The sequence below is a fragment of the Uloborus diversus genome, chromosome 7 (assembly GCF_026930045.1).
Source record: "Uloborus diversus isolate 005 chromosome 7, Udiv.v.3.1, whole genome shotgun sequence".
In the NCBI taxonomy this organism is placed as follows: domain Eukaryota; kingdom Metazoa; phylum Arthropoda; class Arachnida; order Araneae; family Uloboridae; genus Uloborus; species Uloborus diversus.
This window is the reverse complement of record NC_072737.1, coordinates 10,325,792-10,343,036: the sequence shown is the minus strand read 5'-3', so window position 1 is coordinate 10,343,036 and position 17,245 is coordinate 10,325,792. Positions and strand designations below refer to the sequence as shown.

At 31.9% G+C, this 17,245-nt stretch overlaps 1 protein-coding gene across 1 annotated transcript in view; it reads right to left on the bottom strand.

The window, feature by feature from the left end:
• Nucleotides 1-17,245, bottom strand: part of LOC129225911 (DNA-directed RNA polymerase, mitochondrial-like) — a 78,173-nt gene that overhangs the window by 22,342 nt on the left and 38,586 nt on the right. The window contains exons 20-23 of the mRNA XM_054860444.1: nucleotides 13,233-13,311; nucleotides 4,578-4,823; nucleotides 1,111-1,188; nucleotides 188-376 (exon numbers count right to left, since the gene is read on the bottom strand). Coding sequence (XP_054716419.1) covers nucleotides 188-376; nucleotides 1,111-1,188; nucleotides 4,578-4,823; nucleotides 13,233-13,311 — 592 coding nt within the window. The remainder of the gene's footprint in view (nucleotides 1-187; nucleotides 377-1,110; nucleotides 1,189-4,577; nucleotides 4,824-13,232; nucleotides 13,312-17,245) is intronic.

The following is a 17,245-nucleotide window of genomic DNA, read 5'->3' as shown; positions in this document are numbered from 1 at the left end:
CAATGTAAAAATCTCACAAAAGTTAAAATTCCAAAATTCAACATTTCCTACTTTCAATCCTTAATTATTCATTTATTTAAGTAACCCTTATGCTTCTGTTATTAAAACACGGGATAATGTTTCCGAACACTACAAACTGAGTTACATATTTTCTGAGCAAACAATGTAGAAAATGAGAAAATATTACTTGTATCTGTTTGGTAGCTGTAAACATTTCTCGAATACTGAGGAATGTTTTCCTCATCAGATATGAAGCGCCTTCGTGGTGATATCTCTCGGGAAAATCGGGAATATCCTTTAATTGCTTCAGTATCTGGAGCTTGGCTCCATAGGTCGTGACTCCATAAACAAAGGTCATGACCGTCTGCTTCACAACCTAAAGAAGGAAACAATATTTGAATTAATAACCAGTGACCAAAATTTTCAAAGTAAAATCTGAAACTTATGTAAGCTTATAATCCACAGATCTGAACCCTTGGAAAGTACTAAATATAACCAAACATCAAAAAATGGACTAAGAAAACTGTCGCTTAACTTCTCAGAGGTGAAATCTCAAAAAAAATTCTGAAGATATTACACTTTTATAAATACAGTAAATCTTCCTTAATGGACAATCCAAAATAGCGGTCATTTTCTGTGAGTGAGTACCAGTCTCTCAATACAGATCATTCCATGTAATTTAGAAACTAAAAAATATTTCTGGATTACTCAAAAGTTTTTTAAATAAAATTTGGAGATTTGAAGATTTAAAAAACAGGAAGAGGAAAGAAAGAAAAAGGAATTCCAGCTACCCCCAGAAAAGTTTTACTCCTGCCATCTATCGTTTCATTTTCAAAAAATGGTTTTGAAAAAAAAAAACGGTCTATAACAGCTAAGCGCAAGCAAAGTGCCGTTATCAAAAAGAAAGAAAGAAAGAAAGAAAAGAAAAGAAGTGGGAAAAAAGATAGACCATATTTCATCAAAATAGAAGATAACAGTACACAATGAATAAATATTCATAGTATGATTCACTCATTTTTGATCATTCATTTACAATTTCAGAAGGAACAAAAACTACAGAATATTGAGCTGGTTAATAAAAATCCACACACACACACAAATGCTCCATACCTTTCTCTTCACAAACCCTTCCAGACACTGAGCAATTTCAAGACCATTCTCTGCATCTTTCTGACGTTCTTTTTCGACCTGAGGAGAGAAAACACAGCATTTAAAACTAATCTGGAATTCAGGATTTAGAAAACTTGAAGATTTAAAATATCTTGGTTCAAGCATGAAGAATTCAAAACTGGGCATAACAGAGTCACAACATAAGTGCACTTGCTTAGTTACTTCTTATCTCAATGAAATAATAAAAATCAAAGAGAGTAGATAATTTATAACTTAGATCCACTGATCAAGGAATATATCCACTCACAAAAAATATTTGTGATAAGGATAAACCAATTTTTTTAATGGCTACAAAAGAAATGGGGACGTTTCCAAAATTTTAAAAGTATTTTTTTCTGAAGGAGCATGCTTAAAAACATAGGATCTGACCATTTTTTGATACATTTATTTACATTCAACATTTTTTAAAAATTACTTAAATCAGAGCGCTTTCATTGTTTAAGGCTTCTGCCGATGACATCACAAATGATGAAATGACATTCAGTGTTGCCATTCACAGTGCAAAATATTTAATTCGCATCTTTACTCACGTGTATTGGCAACGATATGGTTGGTAGCAAGCGTAGAGCACAATATTTAATTTTCTGCTTGATTATCATAACGTGGAAACGTAGTAGAAAGATACGGCAAAGTGCATCATTTGTGACGTCATTAAGACTACACCTTGTTTGAAAAATTGGACATTTTAAAAAATTAATTTTAAAAAAATGTTGGAAAATAAAAGTTTTTTTTTGGTCTTTTTTTTTTTTTGCTCATTCTATCCCAAGACTTCACTTGATGCGTGTCTTATCAGCCTCAGTCATTTCTCAAAAGATCAATGGCGCCGCCTTGTCCGTAAGATGGCGCTGTAGTATAACCGGGGGAAATCATTTGTTTACATTAGTTAACGTATTATTTCTGCTGTAAAAAGTGATGTTTTTTCAATCTTTAACATAAAATTTCATTGATATGGTTAACCGATGTGTAGTAGTGTAGTACAGGGTGAATTGATGCCGGAACGGCGTACCAGGTCTGTTTTTCAAGGAAAATAAATTCCCTTTTCAGGTAAAACTGGTTTCAACTCAGTATTCAACTATTTCTCATTGGCGTTCACTTCTGGTAAAATGCATCCCTGAAGCACAGGGAATTCCAAAGCATTTTGAGCCTTGGTCTCACTTTTAGTAAGTCAGCCCCAGAGATTACGTGTACATTTTTTGAGACATTTAATGTGAGTTGATATCGAGAAGGGTTCGAACATTACTCTTCCTCTAAATTAAAAAAAATATATCTGAGAAGGAAACCTTGTTGTTTATAATTTATATAGTATTTTACTGCATATTTAAAGGAGGTATTTAATGGCGCAATCGTCAAGATTTCGACAATAATTGTTTTATTTTCACAATTGTACATATTTGCTCTTTTGATACTATTTAGTTACAGTTACATCGCTCAGTTTGGTGAATTTTCTCTTTACCTTTACTTGGCGAAAACTGAAAAATTGCACTTACATCATCATCGGCGAAAATTAAAAAATAAGGTTTACATTGTCGTATGTTTGCTTCTTTTTCTAATTTTACAAAATTTACACACTTTCAATTTTTACTTATGACAAGTTTAATTTATTCTGCTGATTATGTCACATAATAATGGAGAATTGAAATTGATTTAGCGAAATATTTTAACGAGATTTCTCATATTATTTTAACATCTCGTTTTTTATTTGGCGAATTATTTTACTTTGTTTTGATTAAAAATCCGCGAAAAAAACAAATTAACATACTACTTGGAAAAATAAATAAATTCGATAATCGAAAGCATTTAAAGTTTTATTACATATAATTTTACTACCTATATATTTATTAAAAATTTCAATAATCATCTCAGTAAATGAAACCACCCACGAAACAACACTAAAAGTTTCAGTAAAACATTAAAAAAAATCCGCTGAACAAACTATATTTGACAACAATAAAAGCTTCATTTTATTGAAACCAAAAAACCAAATACGGGGACAACAAATAAAATGAAAAATAATCGCCAAGAGTTGAAATGCATCGTGACGCACATATATGAAATTCTTTGGCGTCACAAAATTTGACAGCATTATATTTCTTGCCATTTAATATTCACATTAAAATCATGGAGGAATTATTGAGTTGCGGAACATGTGAAATTGGCAAAAACTTTTTCTATTGCTAAAATTGCTGTCGCCAATGTTTGTTCTTTTGATACTTTGATGGAACATTTATTGTTTTTAAATTAATTAATACATTTATCTGACGAATTATTTTACACTTTAATGGATTCCTGGCTGAAAACAGTAACATGGTTGCTTCCTAATACTATTTAGTTTTGATTTGGCGGATTACGAAACAGCTTAATTTAATTTTTCAATTTTTTTTTTTTCATTTTAATGTAACTTTTTATGCTACTTAATGGCTTTTTTTAAATTTGATCTTTAACAAATAATTAAAAAATTTGTGGAACTTTTCATGTTTTTTTGTGCAATAATGTATTTATGTGGCGAAGTTTCTCCCCTTTAAATTTCCTCACAATGCGTAAACATTGGAATACCGTTTACCTTTTTAACAGGCTTGTTTTAATTTTTTTAACTGTTACTATTATTTTTATTTATTTATTTTTTCAACAAGCAAAAGTTGCTGCTGATCAACACTTTTGCATCTGCATTTCATTAATAATTAATGACGATTTTGGATCTCGGTGGATAAGGCAGATTATTTGAAATTCTGAGACTTGTTGCTTAAAAATATCCAAATTTTTGGGGCAGTGCCTGTAAAACTTCACCCCAGAAAAATCGTATATAATTAAAAACTGATCGTATGTATCTATGTAGACATCTATGTCCAAGTTTCCTCTCCAGAACGACAGTGAACTGACCATCGAACCAGGTATCGATGGATTCGTAATCTTCCCATTTTTATGTTTGGTTGTTTAACATAATCCTCCGACAATAATTAGCAGAAATATCAATTAAAAACTTTTAATTATGATGCTTAGATTTCGACATAAAATCCCCATTTTTAAAGGCTTTCCTCCATTTAAACTATTATTCAGTGCTTCATCTCAACTTTCCGCAACAATGCTTTTATTAAAATTTGTAGCGTGAAGAAAAACATTAAGACGAAAGATCTGTTGCCATTTTTTGTCTCGAATATGAGCAAGTAAAATTCTGGGTTTTGTTTTAAAGGCTTCTCCTGTAATCGGGGGATTTAAAATGTTTACTTTTTGGTTATTTTTCCGAAATCTGACGCAAAATTTTACTGCTTTTTTTTTTTGTTCAAGCCTGATTGTTGAACACACGCCACTTGACATAACTTTTATTTTCGAGGTGGACCGTGCAAAGCTGGGTGAGGTAGCTAGTAAAATCTGATGATTCAAAATACTTTGATCCAAGCAAATAAACTTACCAGCGCCGCAACCCCACTGTATACATCCTGTGGGCGATCAGAGGGATGCAGGTTGACTTCTATGGCCCCCAAATGGTCCCGACCCAAGGCTGCGTAATGCTGTAGGCCATTACAGGACCCGTCCTGGTGGATCGGGAAGTGAGAGATGTATTCCTCTGGATTCGGGTGTCGGACTGCCTTGGCAACTTCCTTGCAACAGGCGAGGGTCTGCCAGGGCTTGTCAGATGTCTTCCACCACTGATTGCCCTGCGGTTTAAGAAACAAATGCAACCATTACTTAAAAAATTGCTACTTTTCCATTACAGCACTTGGCTTGCCGAGTTGTTTGCTTTCAACATTGGCAGGGCCGGATGTGGAAGTGTGGAGGCCCCGGGGCAACGAAGGAGTGGAGGTCCCTAATCAGGGTTCGAAAAGGTCATTATATTTTCAAAAATATTGGATATTTTTATATATATCCGAATATTTTGATACACAGTAAACTCCCGATTATCCGCAGAATAGGGTGGCATGGTAGCCGCGGATAACCGAAAACCGCGGATAATCCGAATAATAGTTAAAATACGGTGCTACTGTACACAATAGCTAAAAAATATGAATAACACTTACACATAAATTTGAATTTTTACTAAAAACATTGCTACATTGCATCTACTATCATTGAATGTAAAAAATATACATATGTAAAAGCTAAAAGCGAACAAAAACACAATCATAAGTTTAAAAAACATTTAATGACCGTTAAAAAAATTAGTGAAAAGACCCTCGGATAATCCGAGCCGTGGATAAACCGACCACCGATAATCGGGAGTTTACTGTATATGTATATATCCGATATTTTCAACCGGTGAAAGTTAGGATGTTTTGTAAAAATTTTATTGTGGGGGCCCCTTTGTTGTGGAGGCCCAGGGGCAGTAGCCCCGCCTGCGCACCCCTAAATCCGGCCCTGAACATTGGCAAAAATTTAAAAATTACTGCTATATCTTTGTCTTATTGATCCTGTTTCTATAATTTTATAATTTAATGAAACTTTTAACCTTTGTGCAATTTGATGGATAACTGACTGACACTTTCAAAGCAAAACCATACCCATTTTGTCACATTAAGCACCAAATATAAGTTACTTTAAAAATCTTTTCCTCAGTTTTAATTATCTTTTGAAGCTGAATTTAATGTCGTAATTGAATTCCCAAACAATGTTGAGGATGATTTTTAAGAAATAGTTAAAAACATGCTAATAGATTGACATTAAAGCACTCTATATGTTTATCAGTTATCACGTATTTAACTATTTTCCAAAACTCAACCAAAAAATATTTTCAAAATTCAACTACACCATTATATTTGGCTTAAAAAAAACATTAAACCAGAGGAAAATATTTTTTAAGTAATGTACATTTTAGGTAGAATCAGGGCTCCCAACTGATTTTAGCCATAGAAAAGGGTAAAAGAGGAACACTTTCAATCAAAAAGGGGACCAAAGAGGACCAATTAGGATTAAAAAGAGGACCTTGGGAGGATCATTCCTAGTTAAACCCAGGGAAGCACTAAAGGCAAATTAGCTGCCTGGCACTAAATATGTGAAGATAATTCAGTAATTAACAACCATAATAATGATTTTTGATGATAATTTCTCATCCCCTTCTGTACAACTGAACTTTTCGTCAATTGAATTATATAGTTTACACAAACAATTGGATGTGGGGGGGGGGGGGGGGGTTGACAAGCATGCAAGTAACTAACCATTTTACAGAGTAACTTTAATTGTAAAATAATTTTTCTACTAATTAACAAGTAAAAACTGGAAATAATCACCTAAGTGACCGATGAATCAGTGAATACCAAGTTAAGATCTTTTAGATACAGTTATTACAGTAAACATCTTAGCACATAGTAGTTTACAAAATTTTTCACGTAACCAGTTTAAACAGAATTAATTTTGATATAAGGTACCGCAAGACAAGAAGATATAGTTTAGATCCCAGGACTAGGGGATCCCATAACTAGGGGTTGGCAGGAGTGGCTCTCGCCAGGGGTGCAGCAGCCGGGGAGTGGCATTTCGACTGATTAAAAAAATTTTTAATAGTTTTTTTTTATATAATCATAGAATTTGAAAAAATTAAAAAAAAAAAAAACTCGCAAGAAAAAGGGCTAGAAGGAGTATAACCCAGAAGGAACATTGGGCATCATTGAAAACAATTCTAAGAAAGAAAACAAGAAAAATTAATTTGAATTTTGACATCTTGAATTCAAAATACGTTTTTCGCAATCACGAGTGTGCGTATGTAGGCGTGTGTGTTTGTGTGTGGGGGTATGTGTTTGTGTGTAGGGATTAAGTGTATGTGTGTGTGTGTGTAGGCATGTGTGTTTGTGTCTGTGCGCTGGCATAAGTGGTAGTTCTGTGTATGAATGTGTGTGTGTGGAGGGGATGCGCGTGTGTGTGTAGGCATATGTGTTTGTGTCTGTGTGCAGGCATGAATGTGTGGGTAGTTATGTGTGTGTGTATGTTTTTGTGTGTGTATGTGTGGTTGTCTGTATGTATGTATGCGTGTGTGTATGTGTGTAGGTGTATGTGTGTGTTTGTATGTGTATGTGGGTGCGTGTATGTATGCGCGTGTGTGTAGGACATGGATGCAACCTGGAGAGGGCTTTCGCTATAGGAGCAGCACCGTGAGGACCCGTTCGACGGTGATGGTGCGGAGGGTGGCGGTGGGTAAATAAAATGATAGGACATCAAAACAGTCAAATGAGAACAATAAGCAATCGTGATCGCCCAAAAAAATTACAATGCTGCCTTCCATTTGTCAAATCAATGAATAAAAACGTTCCCAAAAAAAAAAAAAAAAATTTGGAGGTCACAATACTTCCCATGTGGGTGACCTGGGGGGGGGAAGTTCGCAATTTCTTTAGTTCGCCAGGGGTGCTAGATCCCATAGTTAGGCTACTGGCCAGGAGGTCCCCCTCCAAAGCTCTTGGTTTTTACACATATTTCCAACCCAAATATGGTAACTTTATATACATATGAGAGTTTATGACTGAACTCCAAAGCAGGAGGTAATTTCTAGCTATGTTACTGACTAAGTTCAAAAATATTAGAGGTTTGCAAATCATTTATTAGTATGCTAAGTATCGAAATCATTTCTTCATATGTATGTATTAGTGGTTCGGCCAACCAAAATATTGTAACTGTCTTCAAGTTATATAAAAATTAGTGAGAAAGAAAAATTTTCATTAAAGTCACCACATCTAAATATACAGTGGCTCCCAAAAGTCTTCATACACCTACGACTTTCAACGAAATAGGCCCCAATCCATTGGTTCGAATTAATATTTCGGAATAGGTATTTAATTATTAGATCTATGATTAATTTTTACCAAAACTACATGAAAAGTTTTTAAAAAATATTAAAACTTAATTTTTAAAAAATCAAAAACCAAAAAGTGCCGGAAATTCTATGTCACAAAAGTCTTCGTACACTTTATAAAATGTCTATTTATTATTGAATAATCTAACTTTTTATTAAGTTATTAATTAGTAAAATATCATACAGTATTCATAACACCTTTTAAACGTCTGGGAATAGGTTTCATTCTTTTTTTTGCGTAATTTCTGAGTAAGTGTTCAACCACACTTCGAGTCTTACTGTTTCTAGCTCTATTTTCGTTTTAAAGCCGTATTTTCGTAATCTAGCCTCCAGATATCTCTAAATACGTTACATTAAGTTCAAATCTGGAGATTGAGGGGTTTTTTTCTGAATTTTAGGACGATTTTTGAGGCACTAGACGCAAACGTTGAAAACCGAGTGCTTCATATCGTTATCTTGATAAAAAAACAAAGTTGTTTCCAATAACCAAATTTTTGGCTAAGAGTTTAAAATTTGTTTTTAAAATATTTAAAGGAACAGCATGATTTATTATTTCATCAAAAAATTACAAACTACCAAGTCCTGGTGCTGATATGCACCCTCACACTAGAACACCTCCACCGTCGTGATTAACTGATCCAACTAAGTTCTTAAGATTAAGTTCCTCATTTTTTCTTCTACTTACAGTTATACAACAATTTAACCAAAAATGTTGAATTCATTTTTATCTGTAAACAAGACGTAATTCTAAAACGTTTTTAGCTTATTCATCCTTGATTTTGCGACGAAAAGCGTAAGCTTTGTGTTTTTCGTGCGAACAGGAAAATTTCTGCGGGAAGAGGTCCCATTTAATCCAGCTAATCAGAGAACTTGGCGAAAAATTTTAGGTGAAAATTAAACGTAAAATTTTTCTTTTAACTCTGTAGAAACTTTTACAGCACTCAAATGTGTATTTTTTATAATTTTTTCAACTTTAAATCTCTGATCACATTTTGTCAACTTTGCCGGTTGACCTTTTCTTACCTTGTTTTCGGTCCGATTCCTTTGTTTAAAGCATTTTATCAAGCAATCTACTATACAAACAAATAAATTAACTAATTTAGAGTTATTTCAAACCAATTTACCGCAACTGTGGGAAACAAATTCGAATTTTGAATGGTGTTTGCGGTTTTTACGAATACCAGCGATTTTATAGCAATAAGCACAATATTAAGAAATAAATAAACAAAAAATTAAAGCCAAATGACTTATAAGGGTCAACACAATGCAAAAATAATAATAAAACGGCATATGATAATTTTAATCATGAATTTATTCGAAAATATTTCAGTGTACGATGACTTTTGTGGCGTGTCATTTCTCTGTCTCTTCGTTTTCTGACCCATTTTAAAAAGTAGATCCGTCAATATTTTGAAAAAACCAATCGGTTGTATTTAGAATGACATAGGAATGATGTGAAAAAATATTGGACTCCATATTCGAATTCAGGTTTCGAGTTATTTTGGTTTTACTAAAAAATTTCAAAGTGTAAGAACACTTTTGGGAGCCACTGTATACAAATGCTGCTTAAGCGATTAAATACACTGAATGTAAATTTGTGCCTGCCTTTACAGGATGACTTATGTAATCAATAAATGTGCAAGTTCAGATTCATAGAGCTATACATAAAATACACTGCCAGCTCAGTTATTCCAACCGAGAACTTCTATATTTTCAAATTGAAAATACTCATTAATATTATTTTTAACAAAATAAGGATACAAAATTTTAGTTTTTAAAAATTAAATAATGTAATCTGAGGTAGCACACACCAAAACAGCTTCCATTTTCCAAAAATATTAAAATAATTACAAGAGCAAAAGGATTGAAATCTTGAACACGAGAATCAAATTTTCGCGAAGTATGTTCACTGTTGGCATGATTTCAAAAAAAAAAATTTCTAAAACTAAACACAACTAAAATTGAACATAAAATATGATAGTCTAGGATAGCATATGTAAAAATAACATTTGATTGCCCAAAACATTAAAATATTTACAAGATGCAAAAAGATTGAAATTTCAAACACAAGAAGCAATTTTTCGCGAAGTTCGAGTAAGTGCAATGCCATGGTTTCAAAAATAAGAGAGTTTATTATCTATTAAAATTACACAAAAAAAGCTAATTTATAGTGGCTTATGTCAAAATAAGTTCTGATTGTCAAAAATATCAAAATATGTACAAGATACAGAAAGATTGAAATCTCAAACACAAGAAGCAATTCTTCGCGAAGTTCGAGTAAGTTGAGTAAGTATCGAAAATGTTGCTATGATTCCAAAAATAAGAAAGTTTATTATTTATTAAAATTAAACAAAAAATAAGCTAATCTATGGTGGCGTATGTCAAAATAACTTCCGATAGCCAAAAATATCAAAATATTTACAAGATGCAAAAAGATTGAAATCTCAAACACGACGAGCACTTTTCCGCGATGTGCGAATAAGTTTAATGTTGCCATGGTTTCAAAAAGAAAAAAGTAGTTTATTATTACTAAAATTAAACAAAAAATAAGCTAATCTATAGTGGAGAGTGTCAAAATAACTTTTGATTGCAAAAAATATCAAATTATTTAAAAGATGCAAAAAGATTGAAATCTCAAACACAACAAGCACTTTTCCGCGAAGTGCGAGTAAGTTCAATGTTGCTATGGTTCCAAAAATAAAAAAGTTTATTGTCTATTAAAATTAAACAAAATATAAGTTAATCTAAGGAGGCGTATGTCAAAATAACTTCCGATTGTCAAAAATATCAAAATATTTACAAGATGCAAAGAGATTGAAATCTCAAACCCAGCAAGCTATTTTTCGGTGAAGTCCGAGAAAGTTTGATGTTACCATGGTTCCGATTTTTTTATATTTTTTATTATCTATTGAAATGAAACATAAAATAAGCTAATCTAAGGTAATGAATGTTAAAATAACTTATGATTGTCAAAAACATCAAAATATTAACAAGATGCAAAAAGATTGAACTCAAAATGAATGCTAATTGAACTGGTTCAATAGAAAAACGGCGCCGCGGTCAGTGTTTGGGCGTAACACGCATCAGCACACAGTATCTTTTAATGCAATGAAAACTTTTAAAAAAAAACAATATAAAAGTGGACTAAACGGACCAAAATGTTAGAAAGCGGTCTAAAGCGGACTTTACCATAAAAAACGGACTTTGGCGGGAAAAGCGGACCATTTGGGAGCCCTGTAGAATGTGACAAAATGTTTATTGTTTTGATTCGGAAATGTCAGTCAGTTATCCATGAAATTGCCCATTTAATTTAGTAATGACTAGATATATTTATTTGGCTGATTATTTAACATTTTAGTGGAGCTTTTAAAGCTGTTTCATTTAGATGGCAGATTATTTCAGTGAAACTTTACATGTTATTTAATTGCTTGTGTTTCCATTTGGTGGGTTATTTCATTTCTTAGTGTCATAGTTCAATTGATTGACAGATTATTTTTCATTTAATGGCTGAATTTCATTTGATTGGGTTTTTGTAAACATTTCAAAAGAATTTTTTGTTTTGTTCAAAGGCTGGTTTTGTTATAAGTAAAAAAAAAAAAACATGGTACTGTCGACCCCGCTTAATCGAATACCGTCGGTTCTAAGAAATATTATTCAATTAAATGGGGTATTTGATAATGCCGGGAAAATTTTTTTACCTTTCTAAATTGACAACATTTGTCTCAAAACGTAACACATAACTGTACATGAATAGCTATCTAAAGAAAATAACTAGTGTTATTCGTAAAAAGTTATTGAAATAAGCTAAGTAAACAACAAATTATAATTAATTTATTCATATAATACCTATGAAAATTATAAAAAAATATCAATTTAAAATTATCAGTTTTTATCAATTCAACACCATGAACATTGCAACTGTTTTTGACCTGCAGTGTTTTGCCGTGCTGAGAGCAAAAGTTGTATGTGCTCTTTTTATCAAAATTGTGTTCCAGTCACAAAGTGATTCCTTGCCGCATATTTTACCTACATGCAATGTTTTACGGTCATTTGTGAATGGGAAATATTTTTTAAACAATTCTGAAAAAGTTGCATTTTTATCAAATACATGGAAGCATACAACTTTAAACGGCAATTTCTCATTTTGAACTCAGATGCAGATATGACTTTTGCGCTTAGCACGGCAGTGTTGCTCTCTGAGGGACTATAATACTGCAGCATATTGCATAAGTAATAATAGTCCAAGTTTTGCCAAGAATACTAATATTTCAAAGCTAATAAATTAGCAAAGTGTGATGAGTAAATAGAGTAGCAAACTATCAATTTGAAATTCATTTTTCTGTTTGTGAATCATCTTAAACTAAGTGATGAAAAAGTCCTATTATAAACAATAACATATTTATTAACGAGTAACAATTGTATAAATTAAAATCAAAGAAAAAGTTACTAACTCAAAGCCATGTTCAAAATTAAATTTCATTTAAAACGATTTCTAAATTCAATCTTAATTCCAATTTACTATTACCGAAGATCATATCGAAAAAGATTCCATGATCTGCATTCCTAACATCAATTCAAGATATTCAACGAATACTAAGTTTGGATGATATTTGATGATTCAATCATATCATATATCTATTGACGATCAAAAACTAAGTTTCAATTAATGCATCCTAAAAAATATAAACGGGGAACTCGATGGCTTGATAATGCCAGAGAGTCAAAAAAACCCTACTGCAATCCAACAGGCAAACTAAAACCAAACACGACAAAGAGAGAGCAATTCAACAGCTGAAGTCTCTATAAATACTGCGTACCTGATTAGCATAACTGTGTCCTCACATGTCGTTTTATTGTGAGATTGCTTAGTAAAATGAATTCGTTAGGTTATCATTACACCGCTAATATTCGCAGTAAGTTTACGTTTACATGATTATAGTTGTTTGTAAATTATGAGATACATATAATAAATTACTGATAATATATTTAGGATAAACTTATGTTTATCACTCTCCAACGGTTTTGATACCAGATTCAAATTGCTCTTCTTCAATACAATTCAAATGAAGGACACAGCAATAAAACAAAAATTAATAACCCAGGTAAAAATATCAGCATGAACCCAATAGAAGAGTTTGAACAAAATATACAAAATAGAAAGTTAATTCTTTGAAGAGCACAAATCTCATTAATTCAGATTTTAAATTTTAAGATAACCTGCATACTTTTAAAAAGAAAAGACTAAGTAAAAATTTAGTTCTATCAATTCAAAGTACTCAAAAGAGTAGCAAACCTGAAAGGGACGATCGGCAGAATCTAGAATCTCCGGCAATATCTCATTTGCAAACTTCAGTCTTTCTTCATGGGTATCTCTAAACAAATACAACTTATTTAAACACAAAAGCTGTAACTAATGATGTAAATGCTGTAATAGCCAAGCTGGTCTTACATATAATTTCTCAATCACCAAAAAAAAAATGCATAATGAACACTATACATATTTAAAAGATTTCTTTGTAGAAAACTGTTTTACTATTAATGTATACAGCCATGCCTATTTAAAACGAAGGTAAAGGGACCAAATAAAAATTTTATTATAACCATAAACTCGAAACAATATGAGACCCCATTTTCAGAATCCCAAAATCCGAAAGACCCAAAACCCAAAACTTATTTTCTCAAATATTTTTTAATACATATTAATAAAATAAAAATAATAAGATTTTTTTTTCAGTTTTAAAAATTCAAAATTGTTAATGTTCAGCAATTACTTAATGAAAACACTGTACATTCAGTTAAAAATATTTTTCGATGCAACGTGTTATGCATAAAAAAGGTTTTTGCTGTAATTGTGCAGTAATCTTTTAACATCCTTTATCGGTTTACAATTTTTTTTTCCTTCCCATAAGTATGCAACACAAAGCCTATTGAACAAAAATAGAAAATTATTTTCAATAAAAATAAGATTTATTTATTGCTTTGATCAGCACTATGCATAATAATAAAAAGCCACACCTGTGGACTATACGTCGCTGTAAATTACTTCCAACTTTTGTTTTAGCATAATGAAGTATACTTTCATTCAAATTATTCAAAAAATCAAAGAAATTTAACTCGGACATTAGTGAACCCTGGAAAAACGTGACAAATATTACACGACAGGAGAGCTTTCTGTATTTTTTGAATTGAAATCCAAAATCCAGAAAGGTCATAATCCTGAGGATTTGGGGTCCCATACTGTATAGATAGTTAAGTAACATTACCAAAAAGTGAAAGGGAATTGAAGCTATTAGGCTATAGCCATAAATTGACGATACATGGCTTTGATGCAGGGTTTCCGCTACGGTCGCATTTTTCGCATAATGCGAAAACACCATCTGAATTGCGAAAATAAAGCAATGCATTTTCGCTTTTTTGCTCAAATAAAAAATAAATTAATTAAAAAAAAAAAGAAGAAGAAATCTATGAACCTAGAAAGGAAGCATGTATGGCGATAATCAACATAATCTTTTTTAAATCTTAGCTAAGATGTTTAAACTACAATTAAGTTCAATAACTATTAGTCTTATCTAGCATTATGTCCCCCCCAAAAACTGCTTTATCACTGGAGATGCTTTGTAAATAGACTGTGGCTGTGGAGATGCTAGACTGTGGAGATGCTGCCAAAAACTGCTTTATCACTGGAGATTTTTCAACTGGAGATGAAACACACTGAGGCATATATAAATATATGAGAATGTGTAACATTTTAGCATTTTGCTGACATTACCCCCTCAATTTTAGCTTTTATGCTAAAGAACTTTTGAACCCAGCTTAAACCCTGCTTTGATGGGCATGATCAGGGCCAGATTTAAGGGAGGGCAGGCAGGGCTACTGCCCTGGGGCCTCCACAACAAAGGGGCCCCCCACAATAAAATTTTTACAAAATATCCTAACTTTCACGAGTCAGCAAATTTTCCTTTTTTTTTTTTTTTTTGTATTTCTACAAAGAATGCTTGCACAAAAATAATATTATTGTCGATATATCAAAAAGCCCTGATTGCAAGTATCCATTTACTATCAATTTTTTATTTGATCGAGCATTTCAGTGGCAATATATATTTATATATATATATATATATATATATATATATATATATATATATATATATATATATATATATATATATATATATATATATATATATTTAATTTGTAATTTGTACCTGTGAGTTAAAGAGAAATAAAGTAAGTAAAAAAAATCCGAAAAATGGTTAACTTTGCAGGTCATCCTTACAACTTCTCGCTTCTTAAGCTGAAAAATTTAAAAATTATTTGACCAAATGACTTGAATGGAATTCTTTTAAATCGAAAATATTGTATATATACATATATATCAAAATATTCGGATATATATCAAAGTATCGGATATTTTCGAAAATAAAATGATCTTTCCGAACCCTGATAGCCTCCACTCCTTCCTTTCCCCAGGGCCCCCACACTTCCAAATCCGGCCCTGGGCATGATTGCATTGAATGAGTAAAATATTTAAATTTCTAGACCCCATTCTGTACATAGTTAAATGCATAATGAGAATAAAAGAATATACAGTAATGTCTGACATCAAAGTTATTTGAATGACGATTAATTCTTTTGCGAAAATAAAGTGTGAATGTTTCTTTCTTTCTCTTGTAAAATTTATAAATATGGATTCAGCTGATTTTGAAATGAAACAACTCAAATTAAAAATAACTGTTCAGGTATACATACTGTATTTTAGATTAAAAGAAGCAATTTTTCTTCGAAAAATAGGCTACAGATTAGGGGTGCGACATTGATGTCGATGTTTTGGAAACAACGATGTTTTTGTTAAAACATCGATGTTTTTGGACCATCAATGTTTTATTTTCGATGTTTTTTGGATGTTGATGTTTTTGCATTTTAATTGAAAATTACCATAAAATTTGCTCCAATTTTCTCGCTAGGTAATTAAGTTTACTTATGGAGTTGCCAAAAAAAAAAATCATTCTTTTGCACCCATTTTATAAGATCAATTTTTCTGTGTAGAGGATGATTTTTGAGATGATCACTACAAGATCGTAAAAGATTAACTAGAGAGTGAGGAAAAGGTCAAAGCTATTAACACTGGTAGTCTTGTGCCAGAACTTGCAGTCTATTTCAAGGCCCCAGTTCTTAAACTAAAGGGATATCATATAAGTTACTAGGGTGAAAATTATAACTTTAAAAATTCAGAACTGGTAAAAGTTGCTTTAAAGTATTTGATTGTTATGGCAATTTCTGTTCCATTGGAAAGAGATGTTTCTCTGACTGGTGGGATAGTCTGCGAAAAGAGAAATGCGCTTCTAGGGAACAAAGTAAACAAACTTCTATTTCTCCAAACTGTCAACACCAATATTCGGGGTTACTTATCGACTTCCAACAACAAGTAGTCACTCTATTACTTACAATTTGTGTTTAATTATTAACTAACAGTACAACACATATTTCTTGCTCTTAAAAATAATAGTTAGAATTAATTTTGTATTTTTAAAATAATTAGAACAACTTTTTATCATCATTAATTTGACGGTAAGTGCTATGATACATTTTTCTCACTAGTTAGATTCTTTTTTAATGTAATTTTACTTTTAGTTTCATTCAGTTTGAAAATATTTCCTTATTACTATAATTAATAATTAATAGTTGTATTAATCGGTGCTTGTCTTATTATCAATCTTTGCCCTACTATAATACCAAGATGTTGCGAAATTATCCTTATTAAATTATATTCATGATTTGATGCTCAGTATTTTCAATATATTCGTCGGATATGTATTCTTTTGTATTGCGTAAATTAGTGTAGTGTATTCAAAAATGTATATTCACATGTCATGGATAAAAAGATCGATGTTTTAAAACATTGATGTTGAAAAACATCGATGTTTTTTGATCGATGTATCAATACCATCGATGTTTCGCCACCGATGTCACACCTCTACTACAGATGCGATTTATAACCAAAACCGGTGTATTAGAACGCCCAGTTCTTGATTTAAAATTCCCACCAATATTAAATGTGATGAGAAAGAGGGGCAGAATGCTCAGGTGACCATTTTCTGGGATTTCAAAATGTCAGTTCGGTTTTATATACTAACCAGTGGTACCCGCAAGGCTTTGCCGTAGTAGAAAATTAACAGGTCATTTGGTTCGTCTGTATATTTACAAAATAATGGATGATGAATTTTCTTGTCAATTTACTATCTTCATTTGCTTGCCCCTGTTACGGTTCCACGTTATGATAATGTGGTACTTTACTCCTCCAAGTTG